Source organism: Syngnathus acus, chromosome 4 (genome assembly GCF_901709675.1).
Source record: "Syngnathus acus chromosome 4, fSynAcu1.2, whole genome shotgun sequence".
In the NCBI taxonomy this organism is placed as follows: Eukaryota; Metazoa; Chordata; class Actinopteri; order Syngnathiformes; family Syngnathidae; genus Syngnathus; species Syngnathus acus.
In genome coordinates, this window is record NC_051090.1 from 9,396,760 (window position 1) to 9,422,826 (window position 26,067).

The 26,067-nt window shown below is 47.3% G+C and overlaps 1 protein-coding gene across 4 annotated transcripts; it reads left to right on the forward strand.

Moving 5' to 3' along the window:
* On the forward strand, window positions 1-24,296 carry palld (palladin, cytoskeletal associated protein). 4 transcript variants are annotated; one of them, XM_037249657.1, is made up of 21 exons: window positions 6-453; window positions 1,406-2,230; window positions 10,057-10,232; window positions 10,377-10,446; window positions 10,526-10,643; window positions 10,729-10,791; window positions 10,866-11,007; window positions 11,187-11,210; window positions 11,888-12,007; window positions 12,476-12,833; window positions 18,336-19,007; window positions 19,519-19,663; window positions 19,798-19,899; window positions 20,640-20,864; window positions 20,975-21,124; window positions 21,376-21,464; window positions 21,807-21,939; window positions 22,540-22,747; window positions 22,961-23,126; window positions 23,212-23,345; window positions 23,631-24,296. In XM_037249657.1, exons 2-21 carry the CDS (start codon window positions 1,407-1,409, stop codon window positions 23,792-23,794), a joined length of 4,083 nt encoding a protein of 1,360 aa, XP_037105552.1. In that variant the 5' UTR covers window positions 6-453; window position 1,406; the 3' UTR covers window positions 23,795-24,296. The 4 variants fall into 4 exon arrangements, with proteins under 4 accessions (XP_037105553.1, XP_037105552.1, XP_037105554.1 ...); XM_037249658.1 differs by lacking the exon at window positions 19,798-19,899 and having other exon boundaries at window positions 1-453; XM_037249659.1 differs by lacking the exons at window positions 6-453; window positions 1,406-2,230 and adding an exon at window positions 6,781-6,877.
* The last annotated feature ends 1,771 nt before the right edge of the window (window positions 24,297-26,067 follow it).

Sequence of the window (26,067 nt, forward strand, 5' to 3'; positions counted from 1 at the left end):
AGATGAAACACAGTGGAGCGTGTGGCATGACACTACACAGAGCACGTGACACCGACACTGTGACATCACGGATCTTGTCGTCACTTTAATTGTGCACTCGCTTGTCCCCAGATGCAAGCACACAAGTTATGTTTGTTTGTGTGACACATTGCAATCATCCATTAGGTGCAATACCTTAATGTCACTTCCCTCCTTGCCAGTAGCCCGGCTGTGAAACCCGAGTCGGGGGAGAGCCAAATTTAGCCCCCCTACCTCCCCCCACCACCATCACCACACACACACCGGGGACCGCAGAGGCACATCGGACCCTGAACACGATAGGTGGTCCCGCTAGCTCCCGTACGGACCAATAAAGATAGGCCGCTTCTTCCTTTTTGGGCTCATTCCCGAGGCGAAACTGGGAGGCCAAAACGCAAGAAAAGAAGGAAGTTTGGACGAGAAGCTCACTTGAAGGCGAGTGTGTGTTCTGTTGGGATTATTATTTCACATTTTGATCAGGAATTATTTAGTATTTCGTGTCAGGGCTGGGGTGGGAGAAAACTAGCAGTCACAGCATTGACACAGATGTGGCTACTATTCAGTTGTGTTTTTTAAAATGTGCTGTAAGGCTGCAGCTAACGATTATTTTAATAGTCGATTAAGCTGCCGATTAATCAGTGAATCGGACAAAACTTTTAGTTGACATCTTTTTATTCATTTTTTTTAGATTGAGAGGACAGAAAATGCAAATCAAATTGGCTCATAACATGTTAATGTCATAAAAGACAATGTGTCACAAAAGTAAAAAAATATTAGCGTAACCTAGCCCACTCATGGTCTTCTGCTGATTACCGAAGAATGAAAAATATGACAAAATTATGTTTGTGTATTATCCCTTCCTTTTAAATTGTGATAAATTTCCATGGAATGTTTTCTTCTCCTGCGCAATACAAATTGATCCCATTGAATATCCTTCACCAAAGGCCTGGCAGGCTTCGTGTGGTGTCGTGTGAAAGTTTCCGCATTCAAATTTAATGCTGTCCTCCACCTTGTGGCCGCTGACTTTGCATTCTGCCTTCATAAACATGCTCCACACTTTATTTTTCATGGGATGTTCACCGTCAGCCCTGCCCCCTTCCTCTGGCTCGGCCCATCGTCCGGGCGGGCGTCGAGGTGCCTGCGGCACGGCCCCGGCGGGTTTAAAAATAAAAGCAGCTGCTCCTCGGGACGCCATCAGGCACCCGAGCACGTAGCGATACGTACATGGTTGTTTCGTAACACCCCACGCGTTCAAAAGGTTGCCAAAAAGGCTCTGTGAAATATATATAGGCCTGGGCCATATTTTAAGTAACGTCTGCGTGTATAAATACAGTACGGTACTGGTCGATAAATCACGGAACCCAACGCCTGGTTTGGTGTTTTGCAGGATGCAGGACGGGAGTTGGAACCAGCCACTACTCCCAATCTCTGTGCTGCTCAAAGACTCTGCGGAAGGTGTAGCCGCCACCCTGGAGGGGGATGCCGCCCTCCCGGCTGACCTGGACACTGGCGACGGGGACTTCGCCGACCTCACCGCCTTCCTGAGCGCCGATGAGATCAACCGCAGCCTGGATCTGGCCAGGGAGGCTTTTGAGGAAACGGTGGAGGATCAGCACCTGGACCATGAACAGACCCCCTCGCAGGACAGTCAAGTTGTCCAGGAAGCTAAAGCTTCTAGCACGGATGACACCAGCCCACCTCTTAGTCAGACTGATGTGTCCTCATCTGAGAAGGTGGGCCGGGTCAAGACGGGCCCGCCGGTTTACAAGCAGGATAAACCTCGGCTACTCCACGAAAGCTTGGAGTTTAACGACCGCGTGTCTTCGGCCTCGGAGTTCTGCAGCCGCGCCGCGACCTTCATTGAGGAGCTGTCTTCCATCTTTAAAGGTTCCTCTCAGCAAGAGCACGGGGCGGAAGCGGAGTCGTCAAGCCCGGATAGTGGATATCTGTCACCTGGGAACCAGCGGCCGGGCCCTCGGGGGGCTCCAGCCGTGCCCGCCGCCTCTTGCCAAACAGAGGAGACGCAGCAAGCGGGCCCTCCGGAGGGAGCGCCGGCCGCTCCCGAGCGCCAACACGCTGGGACGGCCCCGGCCGCATCGGGACCTTTGTCACCGCCGTGCTTTGTGCAGAAGTTGAAGAGTCAGGAGGTGGCCGAGGGCAGCCCCATTCGTCTGGAATGCAGAGTCAGCGGAACCCCGCCGCTACTCATCAGGTACACACGCACCAGTTTAGTTTACTATTTGGCAAGGATAATACGATTCTTTGCGTGAGTGTCCGGGTGTGAGCTGTGGCCAACATCAGTTCTGTGTGAAAGCGCTGATTGCGCTCGTTGTGTTGACGGTTCCCCACTATTTGGCAAGCAGTTGAATGTGACTTCACTGTTTGGGGGGTCAGTATTTGGCAAGCGGTTGAATGTGGCTTCACTATTTGGCATGAAGTAAAGCAATACAGCTACATGGGTGTTCATTATTTGGCAGAAAGCAGAACAGTACTGTGTATTGTAAGTGTTGGGTCATTATTTGGCAAGTTGTATAATTCAACTCAATGAAAGTCTACCAGTGCCAAACAAATGCAAGAATACATTATTATATTATTATTTTGCTAAATTTGCTGGTGTACCCAATGACCTCCCAATTTAGTGACATCAGAATGTGCTAGTGAGCGTTCGCAGACTGTCTTGACAGCAGCCAAGCAAATGTGCAGGTATCAGTGACACAGTCCAGACTGACCGCTGTGCTGTCGATAAGGCCCAGCCAAAAAGTGCTCGTGTCCACGGGCTCGCTTGACTTTCACTTTCTCTATAACACGGTACAGTAATGTCAGTACCAGATCCAGTTGAGGCAGGGACACGTCTAATTTATGTCTGGATATTATTCCTTTTGAGAGGACACACACACACTCATATACAAGTAAAACCATTCACTTAACAAAAACAACTTAGGTATTCACAGCATGCTAAAAATACACTTTGGTCTTTTTTCCAGACGTGTCAAACATTCACACACACGCAAACACTCCCACACACTATTTTTCTCTCATCTGTCAATTGGACTGCACGTCTGTACAGTGACCGCTAGAGGGCAGCATATTATTATGAGTCCGTGTGTCTGAAGCAATTTCTTTCAACAAATGATATCTTCAGAGTGGTTTTATCTCACTTTTATTGTATGAAAGAAGTTTCTAAAGAGGCATTTCGGATTTCAGCCTTCATTTTGTCGGCCACAGTTTGTCTCCCTTTGCTAGAGTCAAGAATACCTTCAATAATATCTAGAAAATCCAGTTTGCTCAATTGTAGTGCACTCTGGTGAAGGGAGTCTGTCATCATCTCGGCCTCGACTCCCCATCGAAGCGAGAATGACCTTTTGAACAATTGCTTCCGAGAAATGCCACCGGTGCTCGATCCCTAAACGATGCTGCGCGTCAGTGGCTTTAATTAGCTTTTGAAAACAAAAAGACTCGTTTATTTCTTCATCCCCACATTTGCTTTCACGCAGACGAGCGCCATGTGTTGTTACTGTACGAGCAGATGGCCCCAAGCAGTGAGAAGTGGAACAAGTCGAATGAAGTCATAGCAGGTGACCGGCTGCTGACTCATGACGCAGCCCCTTTGTAATGCTGACTCTTTTAACGACTGCGAGACTTCACTTGAACTCCTCCTCATGTCTGCCGGAGGAAACATGAGAAATTTGTTGCTTTATAAAAAGAGGAAATCAGAGCACTCCCTGATGTCATTTTGCCTTTGACGTCCAAGTAGTGAGTGGGCGCTTCCATGGGAGACAGTTTTTAACTAGGGTCAAACTGATCTGGATTTAGATATTTGGCAGAAAACTATTCCGACTCCGAGAACTGTTTATTTCAAATAAAAATACTGCATATGAGTAAATTATCACGAGGGGTCGGTGTGATTGCTTTCGCTTTTGTCAGTTCGCACGGGTGGAGAATCCGGCGAGATTTCGCAAGAGGATGCGAGGCTGTCACTTTGACGTATTGTTTGCGTCTCACCATCACGATAACTGATGTGCGTAAAGATATCGGGAGTAAAAAAAAATTGCTCAGATGCTCACCCGTTGCTATTTCTCGCTGGCATGTCAACAGCGGTCTCCCCCAAGGTCGCCTGGAGACAGGGTGTGAAGTTTCACCCAACAAGGTGAGACTTCTACTCCTCCAACCCATGAGGTTGTTATTGCATACTATCCCAGAATCCCCTCTAATCCGTCGCTTATAATAATAATAATAAATTATATTTATAACGCACTTTACATTCGGAGGAATCTCAAAGTGCTACATGGCAAGTAAAAACAAGAAAACAAAGCAAGGACAAGTATAAAACAGCTGGACGACAACCAGGATATGATAACAGGAATTACGGAAATGCTAGAGTAAAGAGGTGAGTTTTAAGTCCGGTTTTGAAAGAGTCAGTGGATTGGGGTGCTCTTAGGTGGTCGGGGAGGGAGTTCCGCAGTGTGGGGGCTGCATGGCAGAAGGCCCGGTCGCCCATGGTGCGCAACTTGGTTTTCGGGACGTGGAGAAGGTGTGAATTGGATGAGCGGAGGCTTCGGGTGGCAGGTTTTGGGGCAAGGAGTTCTTTGAGGTATGGGGGAGCATGTCCGAGGATACACTGGTGAGTGAGGAGGGCGATCTTATAATCAGTTCGGTATTTGATGGGGAGCCAGTGCAGAGAACGGAGGATGGGTGTGATGTGGTCGCTTTTCCGCACCCTCATCAGGATCCTAGCAGCGCTGTTTTGGATGTACTGAAGCCTCTGGAGGCTCTTGCTAGGGATCCCGATGAGGAGTGCGTTACAATAGTCTAGCCTCGAGGAGATAAAGCCTTGACAACAATCCGATCGTGGTGACACGAAACACTTTGAGGCTGAGCCTCGTAAACTTGAAAGAAGCCTTTGTGAGCGGTAATTGTGACCGCGGGATGACAAAACATAATGAAAAGCAAGTCTGAGCCTTTAATGCGTCCAGCAAGCACTCACTGGAAGCCACATGACAGTTGAAGCGCGGAGAGGGCCACAGAAATGTTGGGAACTTGGCCAGCGTGACGTCATGGCTTTTGTACTGTTGCGTTATCTCAGTTTGGCTCGACTCGGCTTCGCGTCTGCTCGCCCTCACCTGTTCCGTAACTTGACGGCCATTCGGCTTACAGTAATGGGCCCTTTGTTGGCTTCTCGGAGTCTTTTCCTGGATGTGCCAGGAGGCAGCGTTTGATGTGGAGCTGCATTCATTTTGTCTTTTGTGTCTCGACATCTTTAATACAGCCGTAAAAAAACAAATGTCGGGTCTCTGCATGTTTTATGAGCAGATGAGGCAGAAGTGCAGTTGCTTAAACGCTCCACATTGACAGTCCGAAGTTGCATTAAATACAAAAAGAACGTTCTCAGAGGGTCCTCCAAGTCCCCGCATCACCGTGACCACAAATCGATTCGCTGTTTGATTATTGTTTCCCAGGACGTTAGTATGCGGGCGCCTTCAGCCAGCTGCAGGCGCTCCATGTCAACAAGATGGATGAGCGCGGTCACGGAAACCGTCCGAACGTCCAACAAATTGATTGTGTTTTGCCCAAGCGGAGCGGTAAATTGGAGCAGGCCCGCTGCTTTTCGGCCAACTGTTGATCCCGGTCGGGAATGGGTCCTAAAACATTTGTAAGATGGACTCCACCACATTCGTATGCAAAATCTTGGGACTAACATGTTGACTGCCGTCCGGCTTGTATTAAAAAATTCAATCAATACAATGACCTTTGCCGCCTGTCTTATTTTTAGCCGCTCAAGTTGCTACACAGCTTCACAGATGAAGTGTGGCCCCTCCTAGTAACAAGTTCCACAAATAATCTCACTCTGGGGGGTCTCCCCTGAGCAAAATAGAAGCCCCCCCCCACCCCCCCCAGCAGTTTTGTGTGAATGGATGTAATCCTCTACAAACAGAAAGCGAGCGAGAGAGCAGCGCACTAACCACCAAAACTATTTTCTGCGTGCTGACGGAGGAAAATTCGCTTTTAGACGGGCTTTTGGGATCACTCTCTGCTCGAGTGCTCGTGCGTGTGCAGAAGCAACAAGGCTGCAGCCATCTGTCCTCCCGTTGCCAGGTGCCGCCCCTCCAAAGTAGTCGCTTTAGATGGGGCCTGATCCCGGCCGGCAGCTATTTCGGTGGCATCCTTAAGAGGACTGTCTCCTTGTGCCATGCGGGATTTGACAAATTTGCAGGACAGATGAGGAGGAAGGATGGGCTTCCCTGCTTTTTCAGGCTGTTGCAAACTGATAAGTGGAACAAAATGGATGGATGCATTTAAATTTGTATAATTGCATATATTTGGAAGATTTGTCAAATATCTTATTTAATTTTTTGAAAATATTTGTGTATTCTTTGAACATTCATTTTCTTTTTTTTCCAGTACTTTTGTGTTTTTAAATCATTTTATTTTGCTTTGCTTTTACATTGCTTCAGCTCGCATTAGATCAAGTGCATCAAATGGTTCATCCAAAAAGAAGCAAACATACTCATGGTTAACAAATTTAATGTCTCACAAGATTTTGCTGGCTCGTGAACGCTAAATCCAAGGCATTATTTCCCCCCAGACCAATTTCCAAAATTGGAAAGATTCCCTTTGATTTTGTTCATGTCTATTCTGGCAACCCTTCTTTCATCTGGTGTGGAATTTGGCGACTCGGGGTGAGGCGGGTCGGGGTAGGGGGGGGGGGGCTCCCACGCCCGCCCTCCTCACCCAGTAAATCCGGGCATGTGTCACTCTCAATGTGTTTGTGTGTGTTTGTGTATGTGTGGTTGCGAGGCTGAGAAGTTGACGACAAGAACAGGGAGCGGCACTGCACGGCTCAGCACAATATTTCACATTTGTGAGTATTTGATTAGACCTATTGATTATGTATTGGCACCTTCAATAATAAAAAGGCATCATTGCCATTCAGGTGAATGATGGAATGAGAAACGATCATGTTTGGCTTGAATGAATCACTAAGGCCTGTTTTCATGTTTAAAGGCAGACATTAAATTTGCTTGTTAAATGCAAGTTAAATGTCTGTTTATTTGGTGACAAACGTGTGCTCATGTGTAGATCAGCTGCTGCATATGTCTCTCCCTATTTTAGTGGTGTGTGTGTAACGCTCACACACATACATTGTAGCCGAGTATACCTTGACGTTTGACTTTTAAATTGCAGACTAACGATTTATTATTTTTGCCAGATTGTAAGGATTATTGGTTCACTCCTTGAATTTCCCCACGAATAATGCGTGAATCGTCGGGTCTCGATCGCCAACTCCGATTTAGGGCCCTTCTATCCTCGTCATACCCCAGCTGTCCACCGAGTCCAGAATATTCCGCCTGACCCTTCGCTGCATGCATCCCGTCTGTCATGAAATGTCTTCTTCAGTTTTACTGTGCAGCATTCCTGCGTTTATCATCTCTGGCCGGCCTCCGCTTTGACGCACAAGTTGCGATTGTCCCTATTACAATAATTACAGACAGTGCGGAAAAATCTGTGATGAATTACTTTCAAGATCAGAGACACAAATGTTTCCTTCTTTGTTGGTATTTGAGCAAGGTTTTGGAAACAAATGACAGTTTTGAATCTGTTGTGACAAGTTTGGTACATTCGACTCCATCTGTTTGATGAATAAAGATGGTAGACTGCTACGTTAGCTTAGCATGTTAGCCGCCATTTGCTTGTCACGTGTAATCAAAAGGTGCTGAAGCTGGTTTGAAAAGTTTAAAGGACTTGATCTGCATTATCTCTTTGACAAAAAGGACCATGGAGTAAAGACATGTTAAAGTTATGTTGACTACTTTTTTTTAGAATGTTTGACCTCACATTAGCACTTGATTTTCTTGTTTACAGTGAAACATTGTTTGTTGTGAGTAATTCATTCCAGAAAGTCTGACTAAAGCAGAATGGTCCAACATTCAAAGCAGTATTTCTCAACCTTTGTTGTCCAACATTTGGCAACATTTCATATTGTGTAAAAAGGGTTCAACACAGGGCAACTCGAGAGCAACAACAGGACAAGGACATCCTGTCACAAATCAGGCCTTTAAAATAAAAGCATTCTTATAATGTGCTTGTTTATTGATTGCGATTGTTAATAAGCCGCCCCGTGGTCCAATTACATGAAACCATTATGCTCTGAGCTTTTATTTTGAAAGTCTTGATGTGCTGGCGAGGTCTTTTGCCCGGTTAATAACGACTTGCCATACCAACTGTTGAACCCTAAAAATTAATGTGCATCGATTTTGGAATTTTTGGGGTTCTTTTGCGTGAAAAACAGAACAATCATCTGCCTTCTGTCGGAAGAGTCTCTCTCTCACACGCTCTCTCGTGCTCACTCTCTTCGAACGTCGCTATTGTAGATTGTAATTAAGTCTAAAGAGCAGCTCTGCGGGTCCAAGTGCACTTTTCTTGAACTCGTGCCGTTCGCCGAGCTTTGCAACGTTGGAGCCACAACAGACAAACACGTATAAGGACGTCCTCTTCGCCTCCCCCTTTTTTTTTTGCATCCTACATCAATTATGAGACGTGTGTTTGCTCGTGAACGTTCTCCCACGCTTCCTGTCCAGATCGCATCGCCACCATCTGGCATGGGACACTTTTTAAGGTTTGCGGTGAAACGAGAGAAAGCCGCTCCGGCAGATTTTCCGTCAGCGGCGGAAAAACTAAAAACAGGGCGAACGCAGGCCAAGGTGGCTCTTTGCACGCACTCGGACGGCCGGTGCACGAAAACGTATTTCAGTTCGGCAAACTTTTTTTTTTTGTCCCTCAATGGTTGGTATGTTGCCTGTGTGCCCGCTTGTTGGCAGGAAGGTGGATGAGCAGGATGGCACACATGTTGGGTGTGTGTGTCACCAATGTGGAGGTGAATGACCCTTCACTCAGCATGTCTTGAATAATAGCTCTGGGAATGGCATTTGTGTGCAGAGGAAATGGGTGGTAAGGCTACACCGAGGCCAAGAAAAGAATCTCCACCTTTACATTCACGCACCCTCCCTTCCTCTTCAAATGAGGCTTTTTTTCTGGGGGGGGGGTAGATGGTTTACTGCCGCACGCCATACGGAAATAAACGATAACATCTGTTTCTCGCCGACATTGGCTGAGTAATTATGTGCGATGATGCCGGACCATTAAAGTTGATTCATCCGGGACGTTATTGTTGGCTGCTTTGGGACATTTTAGTCGTCGACTCTTCGGCCTGATCAGTTTTGCCGACTAGCTAGTCGCATTCTCAAAGTTGACAGAGTGCTTTTGCACATATTACTTGTCTCACTAGTCTTCTGTCAACAATGTTTTGTGACACTGAGATCTCCTCGCGAATAGGTGAGTTTTTAGCAGTGAGCTGTTAGTTTCTCTTGAACGATTCTCACTCGATCACGTTCCCAAACAAAATTGGAATATTGTTTTTTCCATGGTATGTCGTCTGTTGAAGTACTTTCTATCCCTCCTCTTAACAAGTCTGCTCTCTATTGTGTTAACGTGCTAAAATGAGAACATCGGCCAAGTCTAAGCACTTCCTGTCGCGATAAGACGGCGCAACACGCCCGGCCGGGTTCTGCTCCACCTGTCATCATCATTTCCACATTCTTTCCTCTCTCGCCGCCACCATTTGACTAATTCTCTACGGGCACTTTCTCCCGCTCACGCTGTCAGGTGTCAATTCTTGCTGAATGCCGCCGTGCGTGTACCGTCTCTTTAAATAACCCAGATTTTGGTCTCAAACACAAACGCCACCTTCTGTAGCATAAATCAACTTTAGGTAAGGTTAGAGGGAACAGGGCGGAAAGGGCGTACCTCCTTCCCGTAAATGCGTTCCGGCCTCGGGCTTGGCTGGTGTTCGCCACTTGACTCCCAGACGGGCGTGGGCAGGTGTGTGTGTGTGTGTGTGTTTATGTGAAGGCTGCGAATGAGTCGTTATTAGACCAGCAGGCCTCTATACCACAAAATAAATGATTATTTTTCCTTTTTTTTTACATGTTTTTATTCCAAACTAACAGTTAAATGTGCACTTCAAATGTCCTGCTCGTGCAGGTGGTTCTGCGAGGGTCGCGAGCTGCACAACTCCCCCGACATCCACATCTTGCGAGATGGCGATCTGCACACGCTGGTGATTGCCGAGGCCTTTGAGGACGACACAGGCCGCTACACCTGCGTGGCCTCCAACAGCCTCGGGGCGGACAATACCTCGGCTGAGGTTTACATCGAAGGTCACTCACCGCCTTATTTTGCGTATCGCCATTCTTCCTCTTTTTTAAAAATTCTTTAAAGCATATTTGGGCATGAGTAGCTTGCTTAATAGAGTAAATAACTATAAAAACACAAATCAAACTTTGTTCTCAATCTCGTTTCAGGAGCGTCTTCCTCAGACTCGGACGGAGAAAGTTCGCCGTCAAAGTCTAGATCAGCCATCAGCATGCCTGTGTACGTCTTTATTTATGCTTCATCATTTGCTGACCTTGCCATCAAGTTAAAAGTAAACATGGTTCACATGGTCTTTTAGACTACAGAAGAAAACAACTTCAATGTCCCTGACCATACGCTCGTCGTCCCCCAAAACTCCGGAGGGGCTGCCTCATCGCACCACGCTGGTCCAGTCACTGTCGCAGCCTCCGCCACGGGTGAAGATCCAGTCGTGCTGTGTTGCAATACGACAATTCGGGGCCACATCCTCAAAAATTTCTTGTTTGCTTTTGATCCCCTTAGACGCAGAGCCCGGTGTCGTCACTGTATGGCGGCGATGGCTCGGGTCCGCCTACATTCTCAAAAGTAAGTGACCCAAATTTTTCCCACTTGTCAAAATGAATCTACTTTTTAAAGACACGCTTTGTCGTTGTTTTCAGATGCTGCAGGACACTCAGGCCTCCGAAGGTCAGGTGGTGGTTCTGGAGTGCAGGGTGCGTGGGGGCCCGCCTCTCCAGGTCAAGTGGTACCGCCAAGGCGAGCAGATCCTGGACTCCCCGGATTTTCGAATTCTCCAGAAAAGTGTGTAACTTTAACTTTTAAAGCTAATGCTAATCATAATTTTATGCTAATCATCATATTAGATAATCTTTTGTACAATCAGAACGTAGCAATTGTTATTTAAATTTGTTCTGTGTCTTACTACCTGGCCAATCAAAATGATTGATTTTTTTTTCTCCTCTGTATGAAAACTACACAAGAGCCCCGATCCGCGGCAGAGTCAGGTACGTTCTATGATCATCTTTCTGACTTCACAATCTTCAACGGTGTAGTCAGATGACGCAAACACTCTGAATTCAGGTGTTTGCTGTTCAGACTATGACTCACCTGCACGGACGCTTGTTTTGACTCACCGGTGTGTAAATGACATAGAAACTGCCGTCCTCCACTTGCACGTCTCATGCGTCTGTCATGTCTCATTTGCAAACGGATAGCGTGTCAGCATTGGAGTCGGTGTCTCGTTTCCACTTTACTGCTTTAGCCCCGAGGCCACGTTTACTCGCCGCACGTTCAAATGGTGCAGCCGATCCAAAAAGAGTCACGGTGAAAGATTTGCACTTTGGAAAAAAGGGAGATTAACCAGAGTCAAACTAAAAAACTAAAGTCAATTCTCAAACAGTATTAGGCAGGTACAAAAGGAAGGAAGGAAGGAAGGAAGGAAGGAAGGAAGGAAGGAAGGAAGGAAGGAAGGAAGGAAGGAAGGAAGGAAGGAAGGAAGGAAGGAACCCACCAAGTAAGCAAGGAAGGAAAGAGGAGGGAAGGAAGGAATACAGAAAAACTTATTTTGTTAGTTTTCAAACTTAATGAATGTAAATTGAGAAAATCAGATGACCTAACAATGATCCCTGTGGGACCCCACAGCACACATATTATGATACTGTTTATTTTTTTTCTTCCTCAGATGAGATCTGTACCCTGGTGATTGCCGAGGCCTTTCCGGAAGACGGAGGCTTGTTCTGTTGCACCGCCTCCAACCCGTATGGTTCAGTCAACAGTTCCGCCCAACTAACTGTAACAGCAGGTGTGTCAAATATTTTATTTCAATTGGGATCGGACTCAGGATCAAGACTGAGATTGGAATTAGGATTGGAATCAGTGTTAATCTTGACATCAGAATCTGCATCAGATTGAGAGCAGTATCAGTATTACAATCAGAATCAAGTTTAAAAGTAACATTAGAACCATGTCCAGATGAAATTGGGATCATGACTGAGATCAGAATTGGGATCATAAACTTTGAAACTTTGGGAAATTTTCCACCCCTTTGAAACCTCAAGTGTACCTGATGTTAGGGTTCATTTCGTGCCAAAGTGAGTGCATCACACAGTCAGATGGGGGAGGACTGACTAAACAGGAAGTGGCTGAATTTGAGTGGGGGCTGCTTGAGATGAGATGAGATGATACACAGACACTGACTTAGATGAAAGCCAGAGTGAGGGGGGGGATAAATAAAATATTCCCATTCTCCCTGATGTTTATTTCCCCTCAGGAGCCGAGGACTCCTCCTCCAGTAACGGCATGTCTGGAGATAGTTCTGCACTGGATGGGGTGTCCTTCCCCCCACCGCCCCCGCCCACTGAGATCAGCCTGCTGGAACTGCCACCCAAGATGCCGCTTCAGGAAGTGGCGCTGTGGCGCCCGGAGGCTGAGGGAAGGCCCGAGGAGATGAGCGGCGTGCCCAACGGCCAACCCGCCTCTCCACCGTCTCCACCTGTGGTACCTGCACCACCCCCTCGCCCTCCGCCTCGATCTGACCACTCTGCTCTCCGAGTCCCATCAGACTCACCCCCCACCCCTGGAAAGCTGTCGCCCGCCCCGCCACTTCCCACCAAGCCCAAACCCAAACTGTGAGTACTTGCCCCCGCCGCCTGTCTGTAGGAAGGGAGGGGGGGGTGCTGAACCGTAATCATAACCGCCGCCAGGGAGGCGCCGCTGGGAGACTTGATCGCGGTGTGAAAGGGTTAAAAAAGGAAAGCGGGGAATCCCGTAAACAAAAGCATTCCGCTGCCATGACAATATGCCAGCTGCCGCCTGTACGCGCATTGACAGCAGAGTCGTGTTTCAGCATTTGAATTTGCAGACTTCAAGTTCAAGTGTCTGATTCAATTGGTCGTGATTACGTGACTCGGAAGCAAAGTTACTATGGTTAACAAAAATGAATAATAATGCATAAAACTGAACCTGATTTCGTTGCTTTTTTGAAACTGGTTCTGATTCTAATCTTCAATCTTGATCTTGTGTGCTTATCCTGATTTATTCAATTATGATTCAAAACTTGATCCTAATTCTCCTCAGAATCGTAATCCTGATTCTGATCCTGATTTTGGTCGCTGTTTTAATGCTGCAATTTGCACTGATTCTGATGTTAATTTTACTCCTAATTCAGGTCTTGACTCTTCACTCTGACCTAATCCAGATCTCAATCTTGATCCTGTTTTCAGATCCTACATTTGATGATTAGTTCTTAACCTTAACTCTGATAGATTTTCATTCTTCACTTTATTTAAGGATTTACTTCAAACATGTCAATGATATATGGTGCCGATTAATTTGTCTCTTTGCAAATAGCAACATTTGCAAACACGAACCAATTAGCTGAGTTGATGTCGTGTTACCGATGCGTTTTTGGCTGCCAAGCATTGGTGGAATATCTCCGCCGTGACTCACAGCGTGTTTGTGGAAGTGGAAGTAATGAACTCTCTAATGAAGTCTTAACAATGGCTCCTCGCTGAGGTGTTGTTTGTGGTTTTGTATGCAAAAGCAGCAGCATGTGTGCTTGGGATGTGGTTTCTCCAGCCAGCAAAAGTGAGAGTGGCTCCCGTTCCTAAAGGAAGACAAGAGAAAGAGGCCCGAAAAGGGGAGGGGGGGGGGGGGTGCAGAATGAGAATGGAGAAAAATCATATCATGGCCTCGTACGTTGAGAGATGGGCAGTCCTTAAATGGACATGGAAGGCCTGCCATTGGCTGAGACGCAAGGCCAACTCGCCACGCTATTGGCCACTCACGCGAGAATGACCAGCATGGAATGGAGAAAGTTTCCAAAAAAGGAAGAGAGCTGTCGGAGCTGACCTTACTCACAGGACGGAGAAGGGGGAGCAGTTTAAGGGGGTGGGGGGTGCACAGAATGATGGAAGCGGGTCACAGAAGACCTCAGTGGACTCGTGAGTTGACAGAATGGAAACTAAACAGCAGACAGCAGACGCCTCGGTTCCCCGGAAAGAACATTCCGGTTTGCTGAACACGGAGCACCACACACACACACATCAGTCAAGGCGATCGCTCAAATGTCCTTTTCTTGATCTCCTTATAGACCCTGAAACTCATCTTGTTAGTATGTTATGTTAGCTGCTCGTCTGCTAATCAAGGATATTTTACATTTTGCCCACTGTAGTGAGTCAACAATGGAAATGACTCAGAGACCCTGACCTCATGTCACTTTGACCCCGGACCCCCTGCCCAATACACACTCACACCGACATCCACTTGGCCCCCCATTCCCATCGACATCCATCCACACTGATTCATCAACAGACTGGAACACATTCAACGTGTGGGTGGATTACACCCCAAAATAGAAATGAGTCATTCCCCAAAGTATTGTTGTATTGGGGTGACCCTTTCAACTGATTTATAAATGTTATGACAGTGACACTCACATGTTTGTGTGTGATTGGAGAATCTCTACTCTGCTCTGTTGTGATAGAGGAGGATGCGATGTGGTATGCTTTGGATCCCACTTTTTTTTTCTTCCCACAGGTAGATAGAACTTGAAGCATTTGCTCTCTTTGTCAAGCGACTGGAGGACATGGCAGGGAAGCTGTTTTACTCTGAAAGTTCTTTTATTGTGAAGGCTGAGGGAGGAGGAGGCCCTTGTTGGCAGACAGCCTGACTCATGCAAAGGGCGGGAGGGCCAGCAAGTGAGGGAGGGAGTCGGAGCGCGTCTGTCAGCGTCTGGGCCGCCGAGCGTTCCCTATATAGGTCGCTGCTACCTGACAGGGCCGCAGACGTCTGCACGCTCCTGCACGGAAAGGACGCCGAGCGCTCAAAAGGTAAAAAGCATCTCAAGCGTTTGCTTTGGACTGAAAGTTGCCGGTCAAGTTGTTCGACAGACTCTGCGCCTTGATTTGGACTTTTGGAATAGTTTTCCTGAGTTTGTGTGTTTGGGATTAGACTAAGGTAGCGTCCTGCTTTGTTTGCTTTTCTTGTCATGACAAACTCTTTGAAGTGCGTCTTCCTCCTTCACCTCCTCCTGCTGCTGCTAATCCAATTTGATGGAGATGCTGTTGCGTTGTGATCCGAAAAAGAATGCGTCCGGCATTCCTTGTGTGATCGAGGGAGAGAGGAGGAGGATGGATGAAGTGGCAGAAGGATAGTGGTGGACGTGTAATGTGAGACGCCAAGGGAAGAAAAAGCCTCTCTTGTGCTGCCTTTGAAAGGAAAACAGTCTGGTTCTATTTTGTGCATGTGTGTGTGTGTGTGTGTGTGTGTGTGTGTGTGTGTGTGTGTGTGTGTGTGTGTGTGTGTGTGTGTGTGTGTGTGTGTGTGTGTGTGTGTGTGTGTGTGTGTGTGTGTGTGTGTGTGTGTGTGCAATTAAAGGCTGCGCAGAGCCAGGAGGCGGGTTTGAAGGGAACGGGGAAGGGGGGTCCTTTGGAAATGGGCCTTGTTGGAGAAAGTCTTTTCCAAGTCAGCTGACAAAAGCAGGCAAAGTGAGGAATCGACTTTATTTGTTTGCTGCTTTACAAACGTGTGACATGTTGAGTGTCCCGTGTTTTGGGGGGGGGGGGGGGGGGGGGGGAACGGTCAGCCAGGATTGTCCCAGAACATTCCTATCAGCAGAAATGTTGCCAAAGCTGTCGGTGAGGGTTTGAACTCCCACTTTCAACTGAGTTATGACTTAATTACATAAGCGTTCCTTTAAAAAAAAAAAAGTAAAAGTTGCAGCAGTTATTTTCGGGGTCAGGATTGAGGCAAGGAACCATATTTGGGAACTTTAGCAGGGCTAGCTAAAGGGGGGGGGGGGGGGGGTTATGAAATATTAGAAGCCTTTAGTATTCATTTTATTATGTGCTTGTGGATATTGTATTTTCATTCATCCAGCTCATTCTCTTTCTTAGGCCTTGAACCAATCAACTATTTTTTTTTCTATTTTATTACGTTATCATACTTTGTATTGCTTGTAACACTACAAAATAATGTATTTGCTGTTATTTTTCTGACGCACACAATGTTGACGGATGTGATGGTTGTCGGTGTTGAGAAATGATGACGCGTTTCTTGTCCGAGGGCCGAATCAGCTGGTGTAGCACTTTGGTGTCGCCTGACTCACCTTCAGGAGTCTGTTGTTAGTCAACACTCACATTTCCTATGGCCCCTGAATGTGGCGCTTGTCTCGCCTGGCTGGCCTTGTTTGCAAACATTCAGGAACGGCCTCATTAGCGGCCATGCATGCTTATCACCCCCCCTCAACATTTCCTGTCATCAGCTGGCTTGTAAAATGAGGCAGCCAGCTGCGGCCATGCAGCAGCGGCGGCGGCGGCGGCTATTTATACTGAAAGCAGAGCGAGACCGAAATGCGGTGTCACAACTGGAATGAGGAGCAGGGAGAGGGCAGCGCCTTCAAAGTCACTTGCCCGTCCCGAGAGCGCAAACACAGCTGCGTTGTCAAGGCAACGGAGGAACACTTCCCTCTTTTAGTCAGGCCTTGGGATGTTTGAGGAGCGGCGGGCATTATAGTCAAACGCGGCAGCTTTGTCTTGAGTCACAGATCTGGGGATGAAATCGTATTTATTAGATTTGACAGTGTTTTAGCAATATTGTTTTACGTTAATGCTTTTAACATATGATGCGTTATGTGGTAGTCATAATGTGGTATTCTTGGATAGATGGACGAATAGATTATTTAAGGTCTGGAACGTCGGGAGAGGAGAAAAAAGTTTCCTCTCCGCTGGTGCTAGAGCGTTCACAGTCGAGCACAGCCAAAAAAGGAAATCAAGCTGCTGCAGAACGCCCGCCAGCTGCCAAACTATTCCAGTAAAAGAACTCTTTTGCTCTTTGGGGAATGCAAGGAGCAAATGCATCTTATCCACGCTGGACCGACGCGAGCGAGTGGTGATTTGAAAAAAAAAAATAATATGATGTAGGATTGTTGGGAAAATAATCTTCAGGGTCGCATGATATTGTGATTGTTGGACATCTGGAAAAGATTGAGGGGGGGCACTTGAGCTCACCCCTCGGGGGACTTTAGATTATCTTTACCTCTGGGATGTGCCTTGGATTCAACAGGCACTTTCAAAGTTCCAACCTTAAACTGACCTACATTCATGTTTATTGCAGATTTTTTTTTTGGGTGTTCAGTGACTGTTGGAACCGTCGCTTGTCTTGCTGGTTATTCATGATTAAACAGAATAAAGAGACTAGAAATAATTCACAGTAAAAAAAAAAAATCTATTCACATGTTTTTGCTCCTTTGACCAGTTTTAATGATGGCTGCCACCATGGATAGTAGAAATAAACAAAAACTAGAACTACAACATGTGTTTCCCTTTTAAGCAATGCAGATTTCAACACATTAGGGCATCACAACAGGCATCAATAGCCACAAGTATATATTACTTATCCCCTGCAAAGAGTGACAAATACAACTGCAAAGACTGGCTCCATGTACAGTACGTCATTCAATTATAAAGTTATATTTTTCATCACATTTGGGCGGTTTAATGTCATGGTCCGTATCTGACTTGTATGAAGGAAAGTCAGCATGGTGCTGATATCTTATCAGCCCACCGCTGTCCACAAAACGTGTTGACAATGCATGGAGGAGATAAGTGTCGCATCAGCGCTTCCTGTTGTTTGCCACTCGTGTGTCGCTTGCTGATGCTGAAGTGTGTGTGTGTTTTGCACCCAGATGGCGAACCTTTCCGTGGTTTCTCCTGAGGTGCGGTTGTCAGCGTAGTTGAGATCGACCCGTGGGATGTGATTGCAATCGAAGCGAACACGTACATGACAACAAGGTGGAAGTGTCAAAACCATCCAAAGTGATTTTGCTTCCGCTGCCGATACTCGTTGAAATAATGTTGTCTGGCTACTCTTGAGAAGACGCGATAGCAGTGCATTTCCATCTTTTTTATTTTTTTATCTAGTTTATTTTTGTGGCAATGGGTGAGATGAGCCATGTTGTTTTGTATCCGTTTTTTCCGAATCCATACTGTGCCCCCCTTACATGAGCTTAGTCTTCCCCCTCTTCTTCTGTGGAAACAGGACGTTGTAAAATGTGACCCGGCGGACTCCTGTTATGATAACAACAAAAAAGAAAGTGAAAGAAAACTCTGATTGTTGTTGTTTGAATGCAGGAACGCATCGCAACTGAAGCAGCTTCAGGAGCAGATTCTATTGGAGCAGCAGGAAGCCGCCTTCTGGCAACAGCACAACCAGGAAGTCCCGCCTCCGCCGCAGGAAGCGCTCCCATCCGACTCGCCATCCCCGCCCCTCCCTCCTCCTCCCTCCTTCCAGGAGCTGGAGAGCAGCACCGCCATGCAGGCCAGCACCTTCAACTACGCGCGGCCCAAGCAGTTCATCGCCGCCCAGAACCCCGGCGGGGTCGGCGGCGGGTACGCCGCCCATTCCTCAGGCTCCTCGGGCTCCAGCCTGTCATCCCCCCTTTCCCCGCCCAGCTCACATAAAGCCTTCAGCAAGATGACCACACCGCCGTTCTCCAAGGGCATGGACTCGCCCGGCTCGCCCTCCTTCCCACCACCGCCGCCGCCCTTCTTTGTGTCCGCCAACCTGCCTTCGCCGTCGGGCGGCGCCCAGGAATTCCCTCCGCCACCGCCGCCACCTCCTCCCCCGCCGCCTCCTCCGCCTGCGTGCGTGTCCCCTGCCTTCTCGGACGCGTCCTCGCCTTTTTCCTCCGTCCCGCCGTCCCCGGCTTCCAGCTTTCTGTCCTCGATGTTGCCGGCCACACCCACCATGCCGGCTAGCCCCACGGTCAACGCGTTGGGCCTTCCCAAAGGAAACGGCACTGTGTGAGTTCCCAAATCCAATTTTAGTGATGCAGTCACAACTGGGGCTTGGTTTGACTCCCTGGAAATTTTTTTTTCTTTTTTTTTTTATAAGTGGCAGCTAGAAATGCTAACTGCAACGAGATGGTGCAATAATGTACATTCGTGTACATTAAGCCTCGGACTATTTTTTCCCTCCAAATTCAACATGTCAGTAAATTTTCATCAGTTCACTTCCCTCCCTTCATCTTGGCATTCTTGCTTTCGACTGTCAGAGATAAGACGACCACTGAGGAATGTCGGAGCTGGACAAGGGCTGATAAACACCAGCAAGGGGGCAGATAGAATGTTCGGACTAAGAAAAGTCAAAGTAAAACTACTCATCCTTTGCTCAAGCATAATTTTAATTATATAAAATAATCACATATAATTTTACAACTTAAGGTGTTTACTACAAATCTATTTGTCTGTATTTAGTGGAATTCATTTTCGTATTTGAATTTTAAAAAGAGCGTTTGTGTTTGTGTTGGAGCAGCAAAGCCTTCCCCAAGAAGTCGCCGGCCACCCGCACGCCTCGCATGGCTTCCGACTCGGACATCCAGGGCTCCAAGGACGCCGTCATCCAAGACCTGGAGAGGAAGTTGCGCTTTAAGGAAGAACGCGTCAGCAACGGGCAGCAGGTGTGTGTGCCCCCCCCACCCCCATTTGCAAAGCCTCCTTAACACACAGCTCCTAACAGTGTTCAACTAGGCGTGTGTGTGTGCGCAGCGCTACTCACACACTAACCCGCGCTGACATGCATCCATGCTTGCAGAGGCTAACCTACGAGGAGAAGATGGCTCGCAGGCTGCTGGGCGCTGACAACGTCGCCACCGTCTTAAAGGCGCAGGACTCCGAGGAGGAGCCCACCACGCAGGTATTCATACACAAAGGTCGGGGCTCCAAAGGACCTTCCCACTCCAAATATTTTCCATTCCTGTTCTTGTCCCAATACTTTTGCACAATTCATAACAGCCTACCATTTCTTGAACTTCTTCAGAGTAAATTTCCCAATGTTCTTCCAGTTCCACTAGCTGTCCCAATACTTTTGCACACTATATAATCGCATACTTGAAGTGGTTTTACAGGCTCCACCTCGATGTTTACATCCAGATACACTTCCTGTGTGCGGCCCAATACTTTTGCACAACAGATTGCGCATGTGCTTTTCAATCTGACCATTGATGAGGTGTGTGAACTCTGGACAAGTGGGTGTGCGTGCCAGCGTGTATAAAGTATAAACATTGTAAAGTAGAACAGCAACCTCCCTCAAGTGGCATGTTGATGCAGAGTGTCGCCTCCACCGAGTGTGTCTTGTGAATTCAGAGGGCACACACACAGCCTCCATTTTGTGCATTTGGGGCAACACCGTTCAATGGAAGCATTCAGTAGGGTCAAAGTGGAAGTTCAAAATAGAATTTCTAGCCAGGGTTGGGTTTCAAGTCAAGAGGGTCCCTTCCTTCCTTCCTTCCTTCCTTCCTTCCTTCCTTCCTTCCTGCTTCTAAGCATGCTCACCGCTTTGCTTGATGGGAAGTTGTGGTGCATTTTGAGGTCCGTACACGGCCACTACGTCAGTCTGGCGCTAATATGTTTGTTTGTTTTTCTCGTGTGTGTCAGGAGTACAAAGTGTCCAGCTTCGAGCAGCGCCTGATCAGCGAGATCGAGTTCCGGCTGGAGCGCTCGCCCGTCGAGGAATCGGACGACGACGTACAGCACGACGAGGAACACGTGCCCGGCAACGGGGCCCCGCCCTCCTTTCAAAACAAGCTCAAACACTACAAAGTGTTTGAGGGCATGCCCGTCACCTTCACCTGCAAGGTGCATGGGGACCCCAAACCAAAGGTGAGCCCGAGCCTTTTGTGACTCCACCTGGACGCTGACAAATTGAAGAGACACTCCTCATGTATCATATTAGCATGTGTTGCCTGTACATGACGAGATGCATGTTGCAGGTGTACTGGTTCAAAGATGGCAAGCAGATCTCCAAGCGCAGCGAGCACTACCGCATCGGTCGCACCGCCGATGGCACGTGCACGCTGCACACGGCTGCCGCCTCCCTCGATGACGACGGCAACTACACCATCATGGCCGGAAACCCTGAGGTGCCAAAATGACTAAATCATACATTCTCAGTATTTGCCGTACACCAAGCATGTCAAGTTCACTGACGACACTTGACTGAGGTGCGAATGTGCGCTTTCTTAAAAAGAAAACAACCTACAATCAATATATAAATAAATAAAACGTGCTCTCCCTATGTCACGGAGTTGCTGGTTGGCGTCTTCCCATAATAAACGGGGTGGATGTTTGTCTCGTAGCGCCTCCCGGTGACATATGCTTGTATTACACAAAGGGCCGGGTGAGCTGCACGGGGAGGATGATGGTGCAGGCAGTCAACCAGCGAGGTCGCAGCCAGCGCTCGACACCGGGACACATGCGCAGGTGAGAGACAAAACACACACACGCACACACACACACGTGTCAGGGCCTGCAGCGGCTTGCGGGCTTGCGTCACACTTCTTTTGTGGACCCGTTGTGCTAATGAGAGGGCACGTTTGTTTTGCTTTCCTCCTTCTTCACTAAAGTGGTTGGTGACAGAATGAAGATGAGGAAGAAATGTAGTTAAAAAGTTGAAAGAAGTCATAATAATAAATCAAATAAAATCAAGTATATCAGGTAAAAAATTCAAAGTACAATATGAACCAAAGAAATAATAGAGAATACAGCTCTATGTCAATAAAATATTTATTTATTCATTGAATGATTCTTTTCATCGACATCCAGGCCAAGGTCGCGTTCCCGAGATAGTGGTGACGAGAACGACAACATCCAGGAGCGCCATTTTCGCCCGCACTTCCTCCAGGCACCCGGCGACCTCATCGTGCAGGAGGGACGACTGTGTCGCATGGACTGCAAGGTGAGACATTTTAATCATAAAAACAAAATCTTATTTGAGTCTTAACTCAACTAGTCTTCGCGCTATTGGGGTAATTCTTAGTTTCTTTCACTTGTTTTTGTTTTCCACTCGCATGTGGTCTCCCTGTCTCGCCTTCAGGGATTTTTTAGGAAAATGTCAGAAGATAATAAAACACAAATTCTTCCTGCTGTGATTCCAGCCCAGTGTCTGAATGTCAGCGCTATTCATAGCACACGTTTATTTATTTCCACGCCGCACCAAGGCTGCCAAAACTTTCCAGAGAAAATTCCAGATGGCAGAAACTCAGCCAGTCTCACACACACACTCAGGTTTAGAATGCTAATTTTCAATAGCCTGTCTATGGTGTTCCACGTGATATGTTAACATTAAGCTAGCAGGCTTCTGTTTTTAAATGGTTTGAAAATGTTGTTTAAATACGACTTTAATTCTTTTTTTTTTTATGTGCCGGTTTGCAACCCACAGTCTTACTTTTTATTTGGTTTTGAAATGTTTTTCTCTTGGCATCATGATGTATGAGTCACTACCCTTTGCACTCTCGTGAAGATACATGCAGACTCAAAAGTGGTGTCTTGATTGCAGGTGAGCGGGCTGCCCACCCCAGACCTGGTGTGGCAGCTCAACGGTCAGACCATCCGGCCTGACTCAGCCCACAAGATGCTGGTGCGCGAAAACGGCGTTCACTCGTTGGTCATCGAGCCCGTGGGCGCCCGCGACGCCGGCATCTATACGTGCATCGCCAGCAACCGCGCCGGGCAAAACTCCTTCAATCTCGAGCTCATCGTCGCAGGTAAGCTTGCTTTCTGTAGGCATAAAAAGCAGGATTGAAGAGGGAGGATACGACGTTCATAATCTTCAGACAAACTAAGCTGAAGTATTTGTCTATCTTCTTAGTCAAATGGACAATATCAAATTAGTGTGGCGATCTGGTGGTCAACAGTGGAATTACACCCAAAAGAAACAGCACTAATGTGATTTTTTTTTTTACGTGTCGCCTGTGCAGCTAAAGAGCTGCACAAACCTCCGTCGTTCACGGAGAAGCTCCAGAACACCACTGTGGCCGATGGGCACCCTGTCCGCCTGGAATGTCGCGTCAGCGGTGTCCCCTACCCGCAAATATTCTGGAAACGTGAGAACGAATCACTCACGCACAACACGGACAGAATCAGGTGAGCGGGTGCCCCGGAAAGAAAAATAAACTAATAAATTTCCTCTAACTCTGTGTTCTTTGCTGTTTTTTTGGGGGGGTGACAGTATGCACCAGGACAACTCTGGCTACCTGTGCATGATCATCCAGCCTGCCTATAAGGAGGATGCCGGTTGGTACACAGTGTCGGCCAAGAGCGAGGCAGGCATCGTCTCCAGCACCGCCCGCCTTGACGTGCTTGGTGAGAAACAAACAAAAAAACAGCACAAACAAGTCCAAGGTTGTTCAAGGGATTCATCATAAGTTTGAATTCCAAAGTAGGAAAATTTACAAAGTTGTATTTCACAAGAAACTGAATTATTAGTATATTAATCATAATTCTTCTAGAAACAAACCATAATATCACAAGGAAAAGTTTAAATTGAATTAAAAAGTCAAAAGAATCCTAATATGCTGTTGTCTTGTGTCCTGAAATGTGCTGACTCTATCTGTGTCCCCCCCCCCCAATCTTCGTGGGTGTGACCAGGTCAGTGGCAGCACCCGGCGAACGCACGTAAGGCCAAAACGCTGCGACCATCCAGCAGCCGCTACGCCGCCCTGACAGAGCGCGGCGTGGACGTCAAGGCGGCCTTCTTCCCCGACTGCAGCCCTCTGCCTCCAGGATCCCTCGTGGAGAGCGATGACCTGTAGGGGACGCCCATCCGTCCCTGTCCACACCTTCATGCTTTTTTTTTTTCTTCAAAGTGACTGGCAAGTGCAAGATGGAGAACGCGAGTCAGCAAGCTAGTGAGGCCGGGCCTTCAAGGAAAAGTACAAGAAAGTTGCGTGTCGGTTGTGGTTGTTGAAGAAGGGACTGTTGTTTTTTTTCAGTGCGACGTGAACGCTTTTCAGTGTCACAAATTGTTCAGTTTATTTTTGTATTTAAAAAAAGAGACTATTTCCATAGCCAACATTTTAAATTATATAATTCATCTATATCACAACACTTTTTTTTTGCATGTGATCGTGAACACTCGCGTGTGTACACAATGCCAAACATCATTTTTTGTTTTTCCTGTCATAATCGCATCATGATTAGTAGTAATTATCATCAAGCGTGTTTTCCATGCCCACCCGTGCCTGTATATGGATTTATCTCCGCCGCCGATTAGTTCATGAACCTTGCAAATAAAGATTCTTATGACAGCTCTCACTTTCTGTATAAAACACACAAGTCTGTTGTATTAGTGTATAAAATATTGATCTAAAATATCTTTACCAGAATTATAACTATGTGAATGTGTTAAAGAACTGGTTTACCTAGAAAAGTGAAAGCGTCATTACGTGGAGCTGTGTCATGTAGGTCACTCAGTTGACCGGTAGGTGTCGCCAGTATTTGTTCATACGCCTATTTCAGGAGGAAGTACTCATCAGTTTTCAGGTGTAATTATTCAGCCTTTGCATTTATTTTCAATTAAATGGTCATAATTATGATCCGTAAGTTTGTTCTTGGCGTAAAGTGCTTTTCCTTGAGGTAAGTGTTGTCAGCGTTGAAAGAAAAGGCGCGTTCATTCGCCCTGGAAGCCCTGGAAGTTGGCAGCCAAGACCACCTTGTTTCCCCTGGCTTGCGTGGGACTGTACGCGGTGGCTGCCGCCGGTGCCGTGACTCTGAGTTGGCTTTTGTAGCGGTGGGCCTCACGGCGGTAACGATCACGCTCCTCCTCCAAACTCTTGATGACAACGGCCAGGCCACGCGTAGGCTCGGCACTGCCGTCGATGTTGGATTTCCCACGGCCCAAGCCCAGCACCAGGTCTCGGTCTGAACCACACACAGCATGTCAGTCAACTCGATGATTACACAACACTTTTTTCAATATATATATTTTATATATATAAAAATTCTCCCATATTGCTGATGTACATTAAGAAGTTACCATTGGCCATGATCCTGTCCACTTTTTCCTGCAGTGCGCTCTTCTCTGCCTCCAAGAAGGTGAGCAGTCCCTCCAGTTTCTCATTGCGTCCTCTGGCCTCTGCCAGCTGCTCCCGAAGACGACTTTGCTCGCAAACCTCCTGACCGGTAGAAGATGTCGCACAGCACAAGAAAAAGGCAGGTTTATCAGGTCTGGTGTATATCCAGGAAAACATTTCGGTGGCTGGGGGATGTGCGTACGGGACCCTATAACATTCATGGTTTGTCTGCATTCTTGGACCGTGCACACCGTTGGACAATTTAGAGACTTGCATGTTTTGGGAATGTGCGAGGAGGCCAGAGGATATGCAAGCTCCACATGAATGCCTAAGCCCAGATTTGAACATTGAACCTCACCACTGTGAACTTCATTTACTGTCCACATATGCACAGCGCTGCCCATGAAGCAAAATAACATATAGACCCTCCAAACCATCACCTACTGCTTTTATTTTGCTAAGGTTCCCCTCCAAGTCCTGGATGACTTCCTGCTGACTCAAGATGACGTCCTTGGAGGCGGACAGCTTCCTGTAGGCCATGTTGAGCACACGCTCCTTCACCGCCACCATCTGAGCCACCGTGCCATCCTTTCGCGCCAGCTCCCGATGCGCCTCCTCGTTGCGGGAAGCCAGCTCGGCCGCCTCATTGCTCTGTGTCTGCCGCAACTCCTCCAGTTTCTCCTCCAGCGTCCGCTTGGCCTCCTGAGCCTCTGCCAACTGTGGCACACGCACGGTTCTAGAAATGCCCGGATGACACCCGTGGATGCCACTCGTTCGCTTACTTGTCTGGTGATGTCTTCGATGTGCCCGTGAGAGAAGTCCAGCTCCGATTTGAGTGTGAACACCTCTTCCTGTGGTTCAACCAGCCTACAAGTGGTCAAAATGACATCAACAGTAAACCCTGGACAAGGTGACAATCACCATTCACCTACCTGCAAAATCTCCCAAAAATATGACAACAAAATATGATTATGAAAATATGAGGATGACCCATACTTAATGAAACAACAAAC